At 51.5% G+C, this 22,281-nt stretch overlaps 1 protein-coding gene across 1 annotated transcript; it reads right to left on the bottom strand.

The window, feature by feature from the left end:
- Positions 1-4,488: 4,488 nt before the first annotated feature.
- ext2 (exostosin glycosyltransferase 2) lies at positions 4,489-22,018 on the bottom strand. The gene is made up of 15 exons (XM_067249567.1): positions 21,890-22,018; positions 20,965-21,308; positions 20,635-20,858; positions 20,335-20,424; positions 19,248-19,364; positions 18,795-19,002; positions 17,959-18,098; positions 17,730-17,823; positions 14,232-14,363; positions 10,628-10,817; positions 8,288-8,454; positions 7,464-7,607; positions 6,982-7,110; positions 6,098-6,180; positions 4,489-5,754 (listed from the first exon to the last, which is right to left on the bottom strand). The coding sequence occupies exons 2-15, from the start codon at positions 21,277-21,279 to the stop codon at positions 5,616-5,618; spliced, it is 2,172 nt and encodes a 723-aa protein (XP_067105668.1). The 5' UTR covers positions 21,280-21,308; positions 21,890-22,018; the 3' UTR covers positions 4,489-5,615.
- Positions 22,019-22,281: the final 263 nt, after the last annotated feature.

The raw sequence follows: 22,281 nt of genomic DNA on the forward strand, positions 1-22,281 counted from the left end.
TGCCCCGGAGCGGGAAGGACAGGGGGCCCCTTGGAGCCTCAGGAGCCCCAGAGTCCAGACCAACCCATCCACGACAGAGATAGGTGGCGATCTGTGTGCCACTGTAACAGCAATAGTGATGACCTAGAATAATGATGACAAAAAGCCATAGAAAAGCCCATAGCCAGCTGCTGGGTGCTGCAACTAACTGAAGAGGCATGGACAAGCCTCTGGCCTCATTGCCTTATGAATTTACACAGTGGACTGGTCGTGTGAGGGACGACAATTACAGTTTAAGTAGCAATCTTTCCATCAGAAGACAAACGGATTGGCGGCTTGCTGGGAACAACTTCTGGTGCAGTGATCATAATTTCAACTAAGGAAAACCAAAGGAAAAAAGTTGATTCAAACCAATCCCTGCACTTATTCACAACATACAGGAAATGCTGTAACACACATATTATTGAGTGCTGAAATGGCTTTTCTGTTCAGGTGTTGTTATATTTGATTGTTCTTTTCTAGTATTTAAGTTTTAAGTGTGTTTTTCTCTGGATAATTTAGCTTTTGGTTTTGTCACAGAATCCATCCTCCCTCAAAGCACATACATATTAACGCAGGACTTATGCAGGATATCTCAACACAAACTTTGGACTAGAACAGATTGAATTAACATCTCCACAATGTCTTGGTAACAGTCAAATCCAAAATAAAGCACAAAGACTACTTTTTCATAGGTAAAATAATAGAAAATATCAGAACTGTCCACGAGAGATGAAGAGATGAAGAACATTGTTTATTTTCAGTGTTTGGGACACAGACAGACAGACACAGAATGACAGACAGACAGACACAGACAGACAGACAGATAGACACAGAAAGACAGACACAGACAGACAGACAGACAGACAGACAGACAGACAGACAGACAGACACAGACAGACAGACAGACAGACAGACAGACAGACAGACAGACCGACACAGAAAGACAGACCCTTGACAGATAGACTGCCCCTGCCTGTTACAGGGCTGCAGGAGCCTGAAGTGGTGAGGTGGGGAGGGGAGGAGGAAATGGTGTGTGTGGGGGTGTGCGAGAGAGAAAGGGGTTGGTTGAGGGGGCGGGGGTGGCTCAGCAGGCCTGCTGCGCTCTGGGCTGTGGGGGCCTGGGAGCCACACAGGCCTACCTCTGTCTGCACAAGGACACTCCTGCGCTTACCATTTCCTGACCTGGCTTTTTCTCACCTCACGTTTCCACTTTCTGGACGTCCAGGAGAAAAGCCCGTTAGTGAAGCGTCCAGAAATAACACCTCAGTCCAGCAGCAAGCAGTCTTGGGCCGTGTGCAGGTTACACTGACGCTACCGAAGAAAGATTTAAACCCAGAAAGGATGTCAGTGGTCAGCAAGTGTTTGATCCTTGCATGTCATCAGCTCTGACTCGGTCTAGCTGTTAGGTCCGAGTGGTAAAGAATATCCCTGTGGGTTGCCACCGACTGGGCATAATCTAGCTTTCTCTATAGCTGTCAGTCTGTTTAAGACCGGAAAAGCCAGGTTTCTTTTCACCGGGAGGAAGCTTTTGAAGTGAATCCCATTGAGGACAACTTGGCACTGGCCACACCTGGAAGAACCAGAGCAAATGTTTGTACGAAACTGTACAGTTTTCCTTAATCTCTCACCTGTTTATTTTCCTGTTGGAGAGAGTAATCACAGGGTACTTAGCAGCTCTACTCTACTCCTAAACCTAACTATACAACCCCCTCCAGACTGCCATGTGCCTTATGTCACTAGGCTGAGTCCGTGTGGACGTGGACTGCGTGCGGACCAGGGTGCTGATAGGTCTCCGTGTGCGAGGTGTTAAGAGAATGTGACCAAGGAGGATGGAGATAGAACAGAACCCAAACACAGAGCTGGGGAACAGCATATGTCCGGAGCCTAACTCAGGAGTCAGCCATCAAGACGTTATTGCAATGTTGCAGCAACATGAGAACACCAGAAGTGGTGATACAGCTATGTTGTCAGAATGTCCCATCTTCGCCAGGCCTGTCTCAGGACAGCTACAGCACTGGGAGTGGGGTTGAGCAGGATGTAGTTTGAGACCAGCTTCATTAATTAGTTGGCTCAGAGTCAGAGCAGGATCACTCCAACACAAACCAGCAGCATGCCAGTATGGAGATCAGATTCCCTGTCCTTCTCTTTCTAAACCCTCCTGGCTACAACTAGACGCACACATGCACACACGCACACACACACACACACACACATACACACACACACAAACACACACACACACAGGCCTTTGGGGGAATGGGAAGTTGGGGGAGAAGGAGGAGTACAAATGAACATCTGTGCCTTCAATTGTTCTGTGTCACGATGTGCAGCTGTGACAGACATAGAAAGCGTGCTCCACCATGTTCTGTGTTACAGGCGCTCTGTTTCTCCAAGGTCCGATTTTGATCAAGTCAAAGCAAAAAGCTTTTTTAGATCTGGTATGGAACCTGATACCCACAAGCACCTCAAGCTGAGAGACCATCTCTAATTTCTTAACCTGAACCACATTGAGGGCCCTATCCACCTCCAGGTAGTTATGAGTTTGAACCAGGATGTTGAGTTTGACCTGTCAGAATATCAGTACAAGGATGCTTAAATTCTTCACATTAATTACAGATTCAAGTTAGTTTTACATGACAATCAGATATACATCTTTGCCCATGCTGCTGACTAGACTACAGAGACTGACTCTAAGACCTGGGGGGTGCCTTCTTCCTGAGGCCTGGACACAGAGGCCCTGGCCCCGGCCGCGCTGAGAGGTTGCTGGGAGGACGAGCTGTGGTTGGGCCTTAGCGTTCCGGCGTTCTGGGAAAAGGACAGTCCACACAGCTGTGCTCGGGGGGTAAATGCAAAACAAACATGCCTCGCATACGCTTCCCCTCAGCTGTCATGGCTCCGCTTTCAAAGAAGCCCCCACACTGTACAGGGCTCTCTAACGCAGGCTGGCTCAGCCTCCCTCCCCCGGCCCAGGGCCTCGGCCGCGGGCCCCAAGACCCCCAGGCCCTGAGGCCTGCAGGCACAGCCGCATGGACAGGCCACTAGCCAGGCTTTTTAATTAACACCCAGACATCTGTGGGCTGAGGGAATGTGGGATTGTGTGACAGAATAGACCGAGACGGCTGTGACTGGGTTGCTATGGTCCTTGTTGGCCTGTCTGTTTTTGACTGTCTGACTGACCGGTTGAGTTAATAGACTGATGACCGACTAGAAAGAGCTAACAGAAGACTTCACGGCTCAGGTTGACATTCAGATTCTCTTTATAGTTTTCACTCCTGTTTGCATACATTTCTGTTCTCGCATGCATTTGTGTAAGTTTTATTTATGGACTCAATCTCTCATTGTCTGAAGGCAGTCCTGGGCTTATTGAATATGCTAACGGATTACTTAAAGATCAAGGTTTTCAGAGGCAGAAAAAAGCGATCTGATACAAAGTCTTCAAGGAAGACCAACAGACTGATATGTAAATATATTTTGTAACTCTCTACCTACCATATATCAAGGCATAGCTAGGGCCTGAGGGCCTGAATGATCAAATTGTTCTAAGAAGCAGTATTGAGAAGCAGTCATGTACACAGGCTCTCCTTGCTGTAGCCTGCAAGGCTCCATCCCTCAATGATGATGTCACACCACCCTCTTTCATTTTCGAATACTACTGAAGCAGGGCAATTGAAGTAAAATGATAATTATAATATAAATGTTTTTTTTTTTGTGTGTGCATGTAAAATTCTATGTAAATTGGACTGATTTACAATGTTAAGACCTTTGCAAATGTTACTAATTTGAGGAAAAGAATTGTTTTTGTGTTTTTTGAGTTAGCTATGAACCAGTGTATGTAGTGTTTTCAGAGGTTTCAGTTAGCTTAAAGCTACATTGTATGGCTTTTTGACGTTGATATACTTTTACTCGTGTTCCATATCTCATGTATTTTTGTGTGCTATTAAAGTACAGTAAGTTATTGCACTTACACTGCATTGGAATCTTTTTTTCCATTTCTACTTGCTTACACCTAGCACACCTCACAGTTAATGTGTCACTCATGTTTAGGCCCACATATAAATCCTTCTGTATGTCAGTTCCTGGGACACAAGCGGTGAAATGAGATCGCGAAACCCACAAGAATGTTCCCCTAATTGAAGTGGACAAAAATACTAACAGCGCCCTTTTGAACTGCTGACATTGTGCAGAGTGGATTAAGGAGTGGATATTAACAACAGGTGACAGGCCAGGCTAAACAGTGGAGCAGCACACCAACAGCTAGGCCGATAGCAATGCAGGACCTGGCCAACACGCCACCCTCCCAGGGTATCAGCATGGAGGAGAACGTCCTTCTGTCTTTCTGACCCAAACACACAACGCATTGCTTGATACCCCAAGCCCACGAGTGAGCTAAAAAGACGACCGTTTAAGACTGCCACAAACACCATGGTCTTTATTCATCTGTATTCAGACCATTTCTTTACAAAGTCCTCATATTTTACAATAGATCTTTATTTTGAAGCCTCATTTTTCATCACAGCCATTGTTCCTTCGGAAAGTAAAAAAATGGAAATAAAAACAAACAATGACATCCTTTAAAAAAAATTAAATGGTATGACAATACCTAGAAAATACTATACAAAAGTTTAAAATGAAAGGAAAACAACAATGTTGTTATGGAACGACCTGTTACCAGTGAGTCAGAAAGGTCCAGTCTTGGTAGTGATCCCACAGTAGTGCACCTGGATAGTGAGCGGGACAAGCAGAGGCATCTCAATAGAACGCTCCAGTAATCATTTAGAGTAAATCGCAAACAATGCGCCGAGTTCCTTTCAACAACCAAATACTAAGTGGTTCTCGTCAAAGAGCATTACTTTGGAGAAACATACTCAAGCCCCAGTAATGAAGTCTTCTAATTAGAGACTAAGTTGACAGTACAGTTGTGTGCAGCAAGCACACGACATATCCCCTGAAATAACCCAAATGACCTGTCAAGTGTTTTGTTTTACAAAATACATTAAAAGAAATGTTGACACAGTTAGTGATAAATGACTCGGGCTATAGCATCTCTACAGGTTGTCAAAACATCACACAAACACTTAAGCTAGCGTTTCTGTACACTAACCTGAACAAGGCAGTGTGGCTGACTCTCCCCATGCTACAGTAGGACAGCCAACATCATTGGGGTCAATATACACACACATCCCAGTACAGCCAAGTAGCCCATAGGGCCTTAGGCAGAAGGGGGGGGTGGAGGATTGGGGGGCACCTCCTATTACTATGAGGGGACCTACAAGGATAAGATGCATACAAGCATGGAAGTAACCTACATTAGCCAAGAGGAGGCTAACAGCTGTACAGTTGAATCCAATCCCGTTAGATCTACACAAGTGCCGATAGTGTAGCCAGGATTCAAAGCCAGTGTCTGCTCAGTCATTCCATCCCTCAGCAGCAACACAACCCTACAAGCTCCCGCAAGTCCAAACACACCAGCCGCGGCGCCGACTCCAGGGATGGTCAGTGGCCCTGGGGAGAGCGAGTCTTGGAAAGGAGATCATTATATACAGTATGTACGCCTGTCTGGTTGTCAGGGGGAACGGGTCCACGGCTGTGCCCGGTCACAGGCTGCCGATGTTGGGGAAGCTCTTGAGCTTCTCGGGGAAGTCGTCCTTGTAGAGGACCGGGTCGGCCCGGTGCTCCACCACCTTCAGAGGCATGGTGGCAAACACCGACGCAAACTTGTTGATGCACTCGGACCTGGAGAGAGGGACGGAGCAAATCGAACGCTTGGATCAACGTTTGTCTCTCAAACGCATAGAATACAGGATGAATACTTTGCATGGGAAATGCTCGCTTTGTAACGCCTTCGAAACACGACGGTGGAGGTATTTAAGAACACAGTGAACAGACGTAAAAAAATGTACGAAAGAATTCCTCTGAACACTACAATCGACCAAACCTCAGACCACTGGAACCTGCCTCATCGAGCCCCCTCTAACTGAGCCCCGCACACAGTCTGAGCCGACGTCCCAGAGCGTACAGTACACCCCCCCATGTCCATGATGTCAGTGAGCATGTGCTTGAGTGTGCGGGTTCGTACCTCTCCACCATGTGTGTCTGGTCCAGTGACAGCCCATCGATGGCCGTGCACTCTGGACACTTGAACTTCTTCCTGGGTGTCACCTGACAGGACGGTAAGAGCACATGTTACAGTCTGGCTTGTCGCCCGACTGGCAATTCATGTTCCCAGCTAAGAAACTTCATTTCCTGCAGTCCTCTGTGTGCTGATATATGTATGGTGATGTGGAGACGTGTCTAAATAACTAATGCCCCTACAACAGTCCAGTGCTGATGCTGGTCAAAGCTCAATGAAGGTGGGGGGGGAGGGGGAGGCTGGAAGCTCATTAAAAGGGTTGATGTATGGCTTTCCTCTGTCTTACTCCCCCTTGCCTCCCCCAGTAGCTAACCACATGCAGAAGACTACAGACCTGTGTGTGTGTGTGTGTGTGTGTCTGAGATATGTGTCTTTGTGGGGTCGGGGGTGGGTGGGTGGGGGGGGGGTGCCTGTGCATGCCCCGGGGAAGCGAGTAGGCGAGGGTGATGTCTTAACAGCAGTGTGTGTGTGTGTGTTTGAGCCCTGGTGAGCCAAGGAAAACATAGTGGGAGTGGGAGTGGCAGTGAGTGACACCCAGATAAGGGAGGTTAAGGCTGGGCTTTGGCTGCTGCCTCTGCACCTGGACATGGTCAGTCTGAGGGGAGGTTCGGGGGGGCGGGGGGGGCGGTTGGGGAGGGACACTGCCGGGTGAGAACTGATCCAAGACAGGCGCTGGGGCGGTCAGAACAGCCGCGCTCTGCCCCGTCTCCTGCTCTGCTGTTAAGAAGTCTGGAGATTTCTTTTTCCCCCCCGCTGAGGTATGCACGGTTAAAAACCGTGGCTTGGGGCTTCGGGTTTTCGGTTGTGTGCGACTGTACGGTGAACGGTACCTTTATTGGGGCTTTGCCGGTGATGTTGGCGACCAGGAAGTTCATTGCGATGTCTTCGCAGTTCATATGAGCGTCCACCCAGTTCTTGATGTCTCCTGGCATCTTATATGTGTAGAGGTGGTTGAAGTACTGGGAGGGGAAAAGAAAAACAAGATAATATCAAGAACCAGAAGCGGAGGTCGTCGCAATGCAGACAAAACATAGCAAAAACGCTGAGTCAACAAACTCGGGACACATTTGCTGTGCCAAAATATGTTAACTAACCTAGCAAGCTCTGCCATGGTCAAATATCCCTTTGAAGTAAACATCCCTGAGATTAGCTTTGCGTCGGCGTACGGGCAGTAGAGACGATGAGATAACCTTTCACCTATGACTGAACTCCTGTCCTCCTCCACCTCCCCTCTCATCCATCCTCTTAGTCTGTGCTCCAGAGCCCCCCACCCCCCCACACACAGGAAGCGAGGCAGAAGCTCCAGGCGTACCTTGTGGTAGAAGGCGGCACCAGTCAGCACCATGGAGACCTCGTTGGTCCACTCCGACTCGTACTTCCATTTGCCCATCTCGTGGTCCCACAGGTGCAGGCGGCCCGGGTAGCCGACCAGCCTGTCCGGGAACTCCCTCCACACCTGCAGGGGGCGGCAGAGGGACAGGTCAGGGCCAACACAGGCCAGACGTGGAGGGTAGCTGCAAAACGGAGAACCTCGGCCACATGGACCGGAGTTGGCCAGGAGACAGAACCTTCATCTAGAGCCGTCATCGTAACCTTCATTCGTAGACATGAAAGCAGGCGCAGAATGATCCCCGGGGAATCATAGCTAATCATAAGAGCTACAGGCTCTCTGTTAGTCTGGGATCTCTCGGGGAGACCGGCTGGGATACCGGAGCTCAGACCCCGGCAGCCAGCCCAGAGAGACTCCTCGACGCACAGCCAGACAGCCTTCTCCACAGCAGGCTGCCTCTCATTTGATGTAATTATCTTCAAAAACGCTCCTCAATTGCCTCAATAGGCTCTAAATGGCTTCAGGTGAGTGGCGGGCCAGGCCAAAGGCATGGACAACATCAGCTCCGAGCTGTCACCATCCCTCACACATCAAACACCTCTCCACCACCAGGCAGCCCTCCGCTGCAAGGCTGGGGCCTAATCGGCCGGGATGACTTTAAACTCGGGGGGGATCAGCTCTAAGTGGGCCGGCATTACCTCCCGTCAGAGGGAGAAGATGAATGGAAAGTGATTGTTCGTCATCGTCAAGGCGGAATTTTTTATTTTTTGGGGGGGGGGGGGGGGGGGGGGGGGGGTATTTCTCACCTCATATCCAAACTGCAGCTCGTCGGACGTCAGCATGATGATGTCGTCGTCTATGGCCAGCACGGCCTCCGTCTCGATCTCGTCGTAGGGGAAGAAGCGGTTGCTCAGCTTGTTCTCCTTGGTGCGCACCACCTTGAGGGGCACGGCCACCTTGGGCCAGGCAGACTCTGCGGAGACACAGGAGGAAGCGAGACGGCATGACTCACAGCACTGACTCACTGCGGGCAATTACCGCCGACCGACTTTTAGAAGGTCAAACATTTCACTGCGCTTTCGGGAGCGCAGTGAAATGTCGAGTTTCGAACCGAGGGAGACATTTGAAGATGGCGTCCTCTGTGGAAAACGAGCGCCGGCTCGCGCAGTAAAAACGTTCACGTCTGACCACAGTGGCATTCTTGTCGAGGCAGAGCAACAGTCGGCTTTTTCAGAGGCGAGTTTTAGGAGCTTGGGATGGGTCCACAGCACGGAGAGACAGATGGCACGAGATGTGTCACCCCGTTAAGCCTGGAACTGGGGCCCGCGAGGCTGCCTGACAGGGCTGACAACTCCACTGTCATCCGAAGACTGGAGTAATATATGTGTGGATTTTCTTCTCTTTCTGTTCTCCCTGCGACGGTTTTCTTCCAGACGTCTTCGGAGAACACAGCGGGGGAGAGCTCTCTTACAACGCACAAAACGAGTCCAAATAAAAAACACCCGTCATACCTAACAGAGTGGTCCGCACACAGAGGGCACACCAAAAAGAAATAAATAGAGAGAAATAAACACAAATAATGGAAGACTCCTTGTTGCCGGCAGCTCCTTGTTAAACTGTCAAACAGGCCGACCTGTCTGAGGAGGCGGCGGCCAGAGTCGAGTCAGGCAGCGTCGAGGATGAGGAGGAAGTCCTGGGCCAGAGCGGCCCACGCTAACACCCCCCCCCCCCCCCCCCCCCCAGCCTCCGCCCGGCTCCTTGTTAACTCTAATGGGTCACAAAGCTCAAGCCAGGCTGGGCTCACGCCTCTAATCAAAAGGCTAGTCTGGGGCCATTAGAGGCCACTTCAAACGGGCCCGAGCGCTTTGTTCCACTAGCAGCCTCGTCCGCTGAGGGAAGAGAGATCCCTCCGCGGAGCTGTCAGTGCTAAGGGCCTCCATAAACAGGCCCCCGGCTAATCGCCTCGTTAAGGGGAGTCGTTAGAGCCCAGGACATAGTTAATAACGGTTCATATTAGGGCGAGTCTGCCACATCCCTAATGGGCTTTAAATGACCCTTCAGAGAAGAGATGGTGCAAGCTGATGGACAGAGAGCTGAAGAGGACGGGCTGCTGCCGTTGGCGTTGTGAATCGTCTTCGGCGATTATTCTGGCTGGGCAAGACTGAGCGAGCGAGCGAGCGAGCGAGCGAGCGAGAGAGAGAGAGAGAGAGAGAGAGAGAGAGAGAGTTGTTGACATGTACAGGTGAGGTGAATTGACTGCACTGCGAAAGGGGGTAGCTCTCCAGCGATACTAACGTTACAATTTCACGGTGTTGTGTTTTCCGTTTTCCTACTGACAGCCACTTGCCACACTGAGCTACTCTGGTTTCATCCTATTTTTCAGGCCAGAGCAGAGTCAGGGGAGATTTGGCTGCAGAGTGGAGCATGTCAGGCCTTTTCACTGTCTAACCTTCTGGAAAGAGAGAGATGGAGACCTAGAGTGTGTGAGAGAGAAAGAGAGAGGGAGAGAGAGAGGGGTATAGAGAGAGAGAGAGAGAGAGAGAGAGAGTGAGTGGTAGAGAGAAAGAGTGAGATGTAGAGAGAGTGAGTGAGAGTGAGAGAGGTAGAGAGAGAGAGCGCGAGTGAGAGGTAGAGAGAGAGAGCGATGGAGAGTGAGAGAGGTAGAGAGAGAGTGTGAGGGGTAGAGGAGAGAGTGAGAGAGGTAGAGAGAGAGACAGAGGTAGAGAGAGAGGGATAGAGAGAGAGAGAGAGAGAGAGAGAGAGAGAGAGAGAGAGAGAGAGAGAGAGAGAGAGAGAGAGAGGGGGGTTTGGCTCATCTCTCCGTTATCACTCATCTGTTGTGCATCAGGAGCTGCTCTAGGCGCTAAAAACCACCATGGCATAAAAGAGAAAAATAAAAACTTGACAAGGACCAGTCAGCCACTTTCCCCACTGTGTGTGCGAGTATGGTTCTGCCAACTCTCTCCACACAGAGAGGAAAACGACTGAAGGAGCACATATTCAACGTGGGATGAGAGTCTTCTTAGGTAGGTGGCCACTCCGAGGCCAACACTGAAACTGGGTTCTCTCGCAGCTGACACTGGGCTGGAGGGGGGAGGGAGGGGGGGGGGGGGGGGGGTTGCTGGTCAATTGTGTTTGAAGATCACCTTCCGGAGGACTCTTGTTCTGGTTGTTCCACACCACCAGCAGCTTGGCCAGACTGGGCACCTTGGAGATCTCCGTGATGACCCTGAAGAGGCTCTCGATGCGGTCGTAGGTCAGCACCACGGCCGTGAATCCGGGCAGCCTCGGGGGGATGAGGGGCAGGAAGAGGGGGCTGTTGACACTCGACCACTTCTGCAGGGAACAAAACACACAAACAGACGCGTCAGCCTGCGGGTTCCACACAACACGCTCGCTCCAACAAGCACCGGGGTCGAGCCTCGAGCCTACGCCATCCCAGCATCGGCTTTTCCGTGACTCGAGCGAGCGGCGAGGTGGCCCGCGGTGATTTCCAGGCGAGGGGTTTTACGAGGGAGCAGGAATCACTTATTAATGCCTTTCAAAGATTCACAGTCAGACACGGAGATGCCAGGCACCCAGAGAGAAGTGACCTGAAACCCCATGCACACCGTAAAAACCCAACAGCAGTAGCCGTAACTTGAAAGAAAGAGAGAGAGAGAGAGATAAAAGAGAGAGAGGAGAGAGAGAGGTAGAAACAGATGGACAGACAGCGACGAAAATGAGCAAAGAGGAGGCCGATCAAGAGAGAGGCTAGGCTGCTGGCCGGCTCCCCGCAGGCAGGCCTGGAGAGTGCTGGGTCCTGACTACGATAAGGGAGCTGTGGAGGAAGGGCTCTCAAGAGTCCGTCACGGTGCCTCTGGCTGCTCGGGGGATGTTGTAAAGAGTGGTGTTCCATCACAGGGCTGTGGAACTGGTCAGAGCCATCGACAGCAGGGGTCCAGATGAGCACTGAGACAGGGAGAGGGGGAGGGGAGAGGGGGAAGATAGGAGGATGGAAGGGGAGAGAGGGGGAAGGGAGAGTGATGGAGAGGGGGAGGGAGTGGGATAGGGGGAGCTTGGCTCCTAGTCCTGGCCATCTTTCTTTCTTTTCTTTTTTTTTTTTTTTAACGGTCCATAAACTCTGGAAGATGCACATGAGCTGAGCGTAGATCAAGTAACACTGTAAAAGAAATGCCGAGAGCTCTCTGATGCTGGACGACACACGGGCACACACACACGGTCACACACACACGGTCACACGGTCACACACACACACGGTCACACACACACGGTCACACACACGGTCACACACACAAACACAGGAATTTTAAAGGCAAATAAAAACCTCAGGCCAGGTCTTGGGGCTAACATAATACACATTATAGTGCAGCTACCTAAATGTGTATTTTGCACACATTGATAACAACAAAATGGCAAAACTCATTGCCTCGGGAGCAGTAGTGGGCTTACGGGCGGGACAAACTGGTTTTACACCCTTCATTAACGACTGAGCTCTACAAAAGTAATATCAACTAATAAACCAAACCCAGTGTTGGCTTCATCCACCGTCTCAAAGACCCCCCACACGCCACAGAACACAGACCCGCTCGGCTTTCTTCAGCAGGTTTTTCCGCGTGTTAAATGTAAACCTGCGGCCACCTTGAAGTAAGCCCTCGTCTCTGCTCCCGCCCAGCTGTGTCAGGTGACCACAGACAGGCCTGGTGGCTCGCTGGCGGCCGTCCGTCAACACGGGCCCACGCGCTTTCCCCTCGACACCCGACATCAGTCGGGCCTCAGCCAGTAAAAAACCCTCTTTACTGGCAAGTGGAAACTTCCTTGTGGTTGTTCTGACACTGACATACAGGCAGAGGGGGGAAATAATTAAACTAACACGGTGACACACAGCGGCGAGAGACATAAAAGGAGGACAGGCACCACTTAAGTCATTTGTCTGGCGGAGGGAACGAGATGAAAGAAAGCCACCACTTCGATGTTAATTAGTACGAACCAGTTTCGCCGGTTGGTTGCGTTTCTCTCTGCACGCCAAACGAGAACGTGGAGCTCCACACTACAGCGGGCTCACCTCAACACGTCTGTGAGAACGACCGAATCGCGGTCGAGTCTTACTGTGTGCGGTTCTCTTATCCGTCACTGTGGTGATATATCGGAAGCCCCGCGTCATTAGCTAGCTGCTGAAAAAAAAGACCACAACGGTGGAATGCAGGCTAATGGCTGCATACCTGCCAGCTATGCACACCTTGGCTACTGAACAACAAGCAGCCTGTCCCTACTGCCTCGACGGACCATCTCCAGGCACCAGCGGAGCCTGCGTGAAATGTGCTTCCAATTACAACCCTGAAGGATGCCGAACAGGAGAGCGGGAGGGGGAAAGGGGGTAAGGCTTGATTTATTTAGTGCTCCGTTCCAATTCCTCCTGACGTCTTTCCACTGGATACGCCGAGAGAAGCATTTCATCTCCCCGCGAACAGTGGAACGGCCGAAGCCTTTGCGTCCGCCCGGCCAATCCCGCTCCTGAGGGCCTGGTCCCAGCCAGAGCCGGGGCCAGGGCCCGGGCCAGAGCCAGGGCCAGGGCCCGGGCCAGAGCCAGAGCCAGGGCCAGAGCCGGGGCCAGGGCCCGGGCCAGAGCCAGAGCCAGGGCCAGAGCCGGGGCCAGGGCCCGGGCCAGAGCCAGAGCCAGGGCCAGAGCCAGGGCCAGGGCCCGGGCCTGGAGCCCTGAGTGATGCTGACGGCTGTCAAGCGGAACCCTCTGTACCTGCTCAGACAACAAGTGACACTTGCTTTGAGCCACGGGCCGGCCTGGCATGCCGTTAAGACCTGGAACCCTACGCTGCTTTGAGTTATACCGACACTCCCAAGTGTCAGTCACCCTATTGAAGACAGACTGCGAGAGGTTCAGACGAGCATAGTCCGACTCCCTTTGCATGCCTAATGCCCTCTACACACACACACCAACACAAAGCACACACACCCAGTGGAGGAGGGGCGGAGCGTGCAGCCTTTGGGGAAGGAAGGCTGGGCTGATTAACAGCCCCTGAGAGGTGGCCACTCAGCCAGGATGTCTGCATCCCCACACACTCCACCAACCACAGGCACACAGCACACAACCACACCCCCCCCCCCCCCCTTCCAAGACTATTCTGACACACAAACAGCAACACACACAGAATGATTGAAACATGCAGGAACAGATTTATCACCACACTGGAGGCATCCTCCCAGTGAGAAATCTGCTGACTGGGACTCTTTGGCTGTTTCAGAGCAGGCTGCTCACTGAGGCGAGGCGAGGCAGGGTTAGAGGCAGGCCCGGCCTGCCATGCTCCCTCAGAACAATCGAATCCAAATCCTAACAGCCTTTTCTCCAAAGCAGATTACAGCACAGGGGAGATGTTGAACCCATAACCTCCTGATCCACAGTGCTCTAACCACTGAGCTATCCCCCTCCCCTTTAAGAATGATGAGGGAACTGTCATACCCGTCACTGAGGGAGTGTGTGGCCAACGCTCCACTCAGGGCAGATCCATACTGCCGGCCAGGTCCATACCAGACTGCAGACCAGCTACACTAAACACAGCTCCCGTCTCCTCCAGGAATGAGCGGTTCACCACAGTCAAATATATAACCACGCTGTCACAGGTGGAGCCAAGAGGCAAGAGTCCAGGCCAGGGCTGACATAGCGTGATAGACATAGTAGGTAGGGGAATTTCATCCGTCTAACGTGATTGAGGCGGCTGGGCGGGGAGTACGAACCACGACAGGAGGGTTGTTCCACTCCTCGTAGGTGCGGGCAGCGTACGGGTAGATGCGGTCGTTGATGATCTGGAGCGTTGTCATGCCAATGGCCTTCATGGAGCTGAAGTACGCGTCCCAGAACCACCGTGCCTGAGGAAAAGAAAAACACTGTGGTTACCACTCACACTAAAAAGCAATACCCAGGAAACCTTGTCATAACATGATTTGGAATTGGAACGAGAGCGAGGAGGATGGGTTAGTCCAGGTGAGAGGAGTAGGTTCTTGTGAACTTGACCAGGACAGGGGTGGAGGCCCTGGCCCGGACCCATCCTTCATGCAGGTGTCACGATACTACAACCCCAGCAGAAGACATCTCCACATCTGGCCACCACAACCAGGCCCAGCCCCAGCTCCGGTCCAGCCCCCTGACCCCCCAGCCTCCCTGCCCTGCCATCCGGCTCCCTGAGGGAACTTCAAGGGGTGGTGGAAGGGGGGGGGGGGGGGGGAGAGAGGAGCCAGTAAGAGTTAATGATGCCTGAAACAGCCCCATCTCCAACCAGGAGGCACCATGCCACTGTGACCTGCCCAGCAGCCTCCTCTCCCCAGCAGCTTCTGACCGGCCCCACGACGCCCGGCTCTCTGATGGGTTTGATGGACAGAGAGCCGGGCCAGCTCCAGGGAAGACTGGTCCATTCCAAATACTGTGGGAAGTCGGCAAAGAGTGTCTTTATTCAAGAGCCACAAGCTGACGCAGGTGGGCTTTGCGCCTGCCAAGGCTTGCTGCAAGGCTGGGATTGGAGAGAACCGTGCCCTCAGCGTGAGACCAAAACACCCCTCCCTCCCCCCCCTCTGCCCCACCACACCCTCCCCACGACCCCCTTTAACACCGGAGAAATACAACAACACAAAAACAGCTTGTGTTTTTATGGAAGGGGGTGAGGAGTACTCGGAGAGACTTTCTAATCTCGGGGGGGATCCCGGCGGCCCATAAATCAGCCGGCGATGAAAGTTTCCTTTCCGACCGGGATGAGGCAGAAAGCAAACTGCTCCGGCTCCAGAGGTCCGGCCCCCCTGCCCCCTCCCAGCGCCTGCAGGAATTTTTATGAGGAGGGAAGAAGAGACCGAGTGGCCGCGGAGGAAGAGGACGGGCTGAACCATGTCGCTGCTCTTCTCCTGCTCACTGGCAAGTACTCGGGCCACATCACCTACGTGCTGAGGTGACAATTAGCAACGAACAACGCTGATTCTATTGGTCACAAGAAGTAACAGCTATTGCGGACTCATCTACTTGCATCTGCAAACAGCTTACGACGTCAAGATATTTAAATAAAACATTTACTGGACTACTGGTAGACATTTTTCCTGGCTTTCCCACAATGTCAGTCTACTGCCATTGGGCTGGGTTCAGACAAGCTTCCACGAGCTCCCAGACAGCCCTGGGATAGAAAACGACTGACTCCGGCCCTGCTGATAGATAAAGGACTGCGTGTCTTCTATTGAGGGGGTTTGACACAAACGTAGGCTGCAGGGAGCCGCAGGGTAGGAGAGGACCCAGGAGCCTCAGTTCACCACCGCTAACATCTAGCAGCTGCTTAGCACTTAGCTCACAATGTGTCAACTAAATGAATACTACCACATCCACACTTTTCTTTTTTTTCAATTAGTCTTCCTGATTGTTTTTGTAGGCAGCTGATGGCTTGGGGGTAACTGTCCTGACGACCCAATCCTATGCCAGTCTGGGATCGTCTGTCTCCTCTGTGACCTATAGTCACCCAGTCCTCTGGCCTTGCAGACTGACCAATGTGGTGTGTAAAGAGTGTTGGATAGGTATTTATTCATCGGTGAGGGCAAACTGGGCTGATAATGGTTGGGAGATGATAGTCTGCACCACTTATGAAGCAACCACAGAGCCCTCTATTGGTCAATGTTTGTAAAAGCATCAAGGGTTCTTCATTTTCATGTTTCGAACGTTCGAAAACAGAAACAGGCTCAAATTGTGAGCACGTTCGGAGCGCACATGTTGTCGAAAGACAACAAATGTATCTAAATATAGACTGGTTCCAGTTGATTTTATATTGCATTTGTATTTCATTTTGCGTGGATGTCACCGCCTCCGTGAAATGAATAACATCCACACACACAGGCACACGAGGCCCTGTTGACAGGAGTTTCAAGCCTGACCAGACTGTAGAGGGAGGCCAGACATGGTCTCTGGAGGGTTACCTGCTCTGTCATCCCACTGTTCAGTGAAGGGGATGTGTCAGGGTGGGATGTTGGGGGACCCCCTCCAGATGTGTGCAGGCGAGGACTGACATGGAATGGACCCAGCACCACCCCATAAATCCTGGATGAGATGCAGGGCCTGTGTGCAGACGTGTCCGCCCCACCCTCACAGACACCGGGCTGGGCTGAGGCTCAACACCCACCTCCCCGTCAGTCCTGGAGGGGCCAGGGGCACGCAATCCCAGGCCTCACCGGCCCACACTGACCCACCCCACCACCAATCCCAGGCCTCACCGGCCCACACTGACCCACCCCACCACCAATCCCAGGCCTCACCGGCCCACACTGACCCACCCCACGACCAATCCCAGGCCTCACCGGCCCACACTGACCCACCCCACCACCAATCCCAGGCCTCACCGGCCCACACTGACCCACCCCACCACCAATCCCAGGCCTCACCGGCCCACACTGACCCACCCCACCACCAATCCCAGGCCTCACCGGCCCACACTGACCCACCCCACGACCAAACACTTTCTAAAGACCTCCCTATGTCCGTCTCAACAGACACCTCACTAGACACCCCCTACCCCAAGAGAAGACAGAGCAGACCAGGGAATTCAAGATCCATCCCTAGCAGCATCCAGACAAGGGATCCATGTTTAAGGCTTGGCTAGTGCAACCCAACCCCCGGTGGGTCTCTGAGCTATGGGTCTAACAAGTCTGTTTGGCTAGTCTAATTGGTAAATTGACCGGCGTTGATACAAGGAATGAGAAACAGCTTGAACTAGGGCCGCTCTCTCGGTGGTGCTTTCACCTCTGTTTAGAGTGGATCCATCCAGCTATTGAGGGAACACGGAGAGGAAGAGAGAAAGAACTAGAAACAATACGGCAGAATCTCTTTTAGAGTATTTTTGATCCGGATTGGGTAAATAAATGGTCGGTTGTAAAAAAAGAAAAGAAAAGAAGAGCAGCCTTCTGGTCGGGTGAGGTGAGGGGGGGGGGGGGGTGTCTTGAGGTGACCGCGCTGTAATGTGAGTGTTTGTGTCTCCGCTCCTCTGACCTGCTCTTCACACCACGTTAACCTGACAGAGCAGGGCCCACATTCCCCCGAACACTGATTCAGACGGACGTGGAAGGCGTAGAGCAGAGAACCACACGGTATGGTGTCAGTCACCAAGGCAGCATGAGGGGCTGTTCTCAGGATGCCAGGTGTGCGCGTTATCCCCGTGGCATTTACATTTCTTTATTGACGCTTTTGCCTGAAGTCACATACATGTAGAGCATTACCTGTCTCTGCATCTCCTCCACCTGCTTGTGAGGTATACTCTTCAGGATGGTGTACATCTCTGGTAACTTGTCCTCTGGAATGACGACCGATGCCCTGTACGGAGAAAGACAAACAATTTCTTCCACAGAGAAAATCCGGAACGACAGCCAATCTGTTCCACTTCAGACCAGTTTCAGAGCAGTGTGTTTGGGTGGCGAGCGGCCTGGGCTGGCTTGGGGGGGGGCGTACCTCTTCCAGTCCAGGACCTCAGAGAAGGGCAGGATGTAGGAGTCGGCCAGGATGACGGGCACGCAGCCGGCCTGCAGCACGTCGCTCAAGGTGGCCTGGCCCAGACGAGCCCCGCGCAGCACCACGCAGAACGACGACTCCTACAACACACACACGTTTAGTTTAGCCCTTGTGTTATCTTCGGGTCATTCTGACCCATCAGTCGTTGTGACCCACCGTCGTACTGCGACAACTTTACCGCATACAAAAACAAAGTGAAGCATCTTCTTTTAACCGTTGGGCTGTCTCAGACCCCCCACATTGTGAAGGTTAAAAGGTGTCCTTGGCTAGGTTACCACAAAAATTATTCTTATTTGTTTTTGTATTGGGTAAAATTGGGTAAACAAAACAATGGTCCGTTTTGAACCTTTGGGTCATGTGACCCGAAGGCAGCACAAGGGTTAAAAATAACATCTGTACAAACCTAATATATTTCAACTAGCTTCGCACTCTGTGACACCGTTACAACTGACTGACAGCACCACCACCCCCCCCCCCCACCCCACCCCTCCCTCTCCCTGGACCTCCGGCCCCCTAGGCACCACGGTGGGACGCGTCCCAGATGTGCACCCCCTCCAACACCAGGCCCCGTTGATAAGCCTACTTCCTGTCTAGACAAGGCATGAACGGGCTGGAGATGAGCTCCGAGTGCATAGGAGCTGAGGCAGCAGTGGTCTAGCGCCACACACACACACACACACACAGAGTGGAGATTCTCTGCCAAGCTGCACTGCGGGCTTGAGGATGGACTGCAGGAGAGGATGGCTCGGGCGTGTGCGTGCGTGGGTGGGTGGTACCTGAAGGATGTGGGGGTAGTCGAACGCGTGTCCCTTGGAGCAGCGCTTGCGGGCGGGGGCCGAGGCGGAGGACGCCCCCTGGGAGAGGTTGCTGCACTTGTCCAGCAGGAGCACGGCCTCCCCGTTCTCCTCCTTCAGCCTCTCCAGCTCGGCGCGGTACTCGCGGTGGATGGCCGTCTGCGACGACAGGATGAAGTAGCGCCGAGGCCTAAAGAGGGAGGCCGAAGGGCGGAAGGGGGTGGGGGGGGTAAACAGGTGAGATCCAGACCACCAGGAAGAACCGCGCGTGCCTCGAGGAGAACGGGCGCACGACTCCAGCAGATGGGGAGAGACGCGGCGGGGATGGGATTGGATCACCGTTTAGGGACGAGCTGGCCGTGTGCTGGAGAGACCTGGACTGACTAGCCCCATCACACGAGGCGATGAGTGGGACATGCTTTGAGTCGAGCTTACCCTGGCTGTCTCTCGGGCAGCTCCACATCTGCTGACAGTGGGCTGTAGACTGGGATGCTGACATCATAACCCTGTCTGTAGGTCCACGTAGAGAAGCCTCCGCCGGCAAGCAGCGCCCTGAAAGACACACACACACACACTTATAGGAGAACCTTGCAATTCCCATTGTGTCTTCCCTGCATGTTAGTACAGAGTCTCTCACTCCCTGATCATAAAGTGCCTGGAACATAAATACACACACAGCTGGTTCCGATGAGGCCGGACGCCAAATGGACCACAGCTGGACGAGCCCAGGAAATTCCCTTCAGCTTCAGATAAGTGTTCACGGTCTCAATGCTCTGTGTTCGTAAAAACCCACCTTTTCCACCCAGGAGCAGAGAGCAGCCAAGAGCCAAGCTGGGAAACAAGCACTCTGAGCAGATAGCCTGCAGCACGCATTTCAGGTTTGGTCATCTTATTCCTAAGCAATGCTCATCGGTATCACATATTCAAGAAACCTTTCATGGATATTTGGTCTCTTATAGCCTTTTGGTTCTTGGCTGATGTAGGCTTCAATAACAATTGTATTTGAATCTGATTATCTAGTATCAGAAAATGTCCGTTAAAAAATGAAAAACATTGGAACATTGTTAACCTACAACCAATGAAACCAAACTATATTGAAAGAGCTGTTAAGACTAAATCCTTCAGTATGCTTCCCTCTAGTGGTTTGAATGCAGTCTCTGCAATTCGTATATATTTTGACAAAGCTGAGTGACCAATTACTTTTTCCAAAAACAACTCATGTTTTGATAGTCCCGATTCCAAATCAAAAGAGACATACATTCTTAATTGTTTTAGCTTAGCACATGATTCCATTTTGGCATGTCAATGCAGAGAAGATGTGTTGTATGCATGCTTTACATGCATACAAAAATGTTGTTTTTAAAGATGGGTACTGCAGTCTACAAAGCCCATATTCCCATGTCAAATACTGATTCGGGTGTTGATGCATATGCATTCATTGTTTACTTCGAGGCATCAGCACTCAGGTCATCCAGATCACTTCAGATCACTTGACACGCATGAAGCATGTGGGTGGTTTTACCTGTCTCGAGGCACATCCAAGGCTGTGTTGTAGTCGGGAGGTCCTCCAGGTAACATGTTGAAAAGCAGGTGGTTCATGCCTTTGTCCCACCTGACAGCAAACAGACACGGGTACCAAGGCTTAGATGGAATCCCAATGTACCTCATGTGAGAGGGGAGTAGTAGTGTTCAGTACAATAAAACATCTTAATTCTGTCTATTTAAGCCACATGTAGAGTGGGTTTGACACTTCTTGATGCCCTTCACTGTCACTAACTAAAGACAAACTAAAGATAAACCTATGCAGGACGTGAGTCTTTACCGAGGCAGCATGGCCAAAGCCTGGGCCGTCTCCCGGATACGCAAGGAGTTCTGGTTGAGCACATCTATGGAGGGGACAAACAGACACGCCCTAGTGACATCATCGGTGTAGAAGTCGCTGTCCGAGATGGCGGTAAGCAGTTCATTGTACTCCCGGGAGAGTCCTGTGCTGCTGATGGGAACCCCCATATCGTCCACGAAACGCTGCAAGGGGTAGATGTACACCTGCCAGACAACAGGAAAGAACAGTGTTTAAAACGTAGGCCTACTTTATTTTCTAGCTGGTGGTCCCACCCACAGACCATTATAAAACCCGTAAGACTGATCCCACCTTGATTCTGTTCTTGGGGTTGTAGCCACATCGATACACGTCAAAGCAGGTGTGCATGCGGCAGCTGAGGTCCCCTCTCTCCGGGATGGGGCAGGTGATGGGCAGTTGGACCAGGGGCGAGTCATGGACGCTGCGCTTGTCCAGGCTCCAGTCTGCAGAAGACTCGATGGAATGCGGCCAGAACTGGAACATGCCAGTGGCAATGAGGCCCAGGAGAACCACGGAGAAGAGGGTGATGTAGTAGATACGGTGCTTGGTCTTCATTCGCGGGATCAAGGCAGGACCCCGTGAACTGTACTTTCCAGAGGCACACATGCTGAGTCTGACTCCACTCCAATCAACCACTAAGAGAACAGAAAACATTTTAGGGGAGTTTTGATATGATATTAGAGTCTTGTGCTTTGTCTGGTTGCCCTCACCTTTATCTTCCTCAATATATTGACTAGTTGGATTGCTCCGGTATGAAGATACAAGCTAACTTACAAACTACATCCACAATAACAGGCCTTTTCGAAATGACAATCCCTTTACTTGGCTTCACTTACATGCAAAGGCCATGTCAAATCAAAAGCTAGCTAAGACTGTTATGGTTAGTGACAGCTGACAACACAGCAGCTGAGCTGACCAGACCGTGCTAGCTAGCAATCAAGCTATCGTTATAGGTCATGGTTGTTTGTACAGCAATTTTCTAACGAGCAAGATAATAGTGACGTTCGGGTGACATAAAATTGGCTAGGTATTTCTAGAACACATCGTTTATATTCAATCTAGAAACGTGTTCAAATATTCAACACGGATGCTTCTATTAGCAAGGAAGCTTGTGCTCATAATTTAGCTGGCTTGCTAGCATTTCAGTTAGCCACTCGCTAACCCGTACTGTGATGAACAATCTCAGCTGTACAGTTTAATCTGCAGTGTGTCTTACCTTCACGTTTGACCGGGGAGAAGTCCACTACAATATATCAATTCATACCCACTTAATTGACAATGAGAAATACCTGACGATTCATAGACTGGCTAAAATATGTTTTCGTGTCGATGAGATTAGCGGAACTGACTGACTTCTTCGCACACTGTTGTGAGGCGCTACTGTACACATTGATTAGTGCCTCTAGTGGATAGCGAAATATTCCACAACTGTATTTATTTATTAATTCATCTTGATTTATATTGTTGCACACGGGGTAGGTGGGCGTGTCTACATTATGTGTTTGGCATATTCGTTTTTATACATATACATATACACAAAATCTTATTAAAACGTTAAATGAAAATATTTCGGTACAGCCGGGCAGCCCGGGAATAGAAAACGGGTGT

This window comes from Osmerus mordax, chromosome 13, assembly GCF_038355195.1.
Source record: "Osmerus mordax isolate fOsmMor3 chromosome 13, fOsmMor3.pri, whole genome shotgun sequence".
Lineage (NCBI taxonomy): Eukaryota > Metazoa > Chordata > Actinopteri > Osmeriformes > Osmeridae > Osmerus > Osmerus mordax.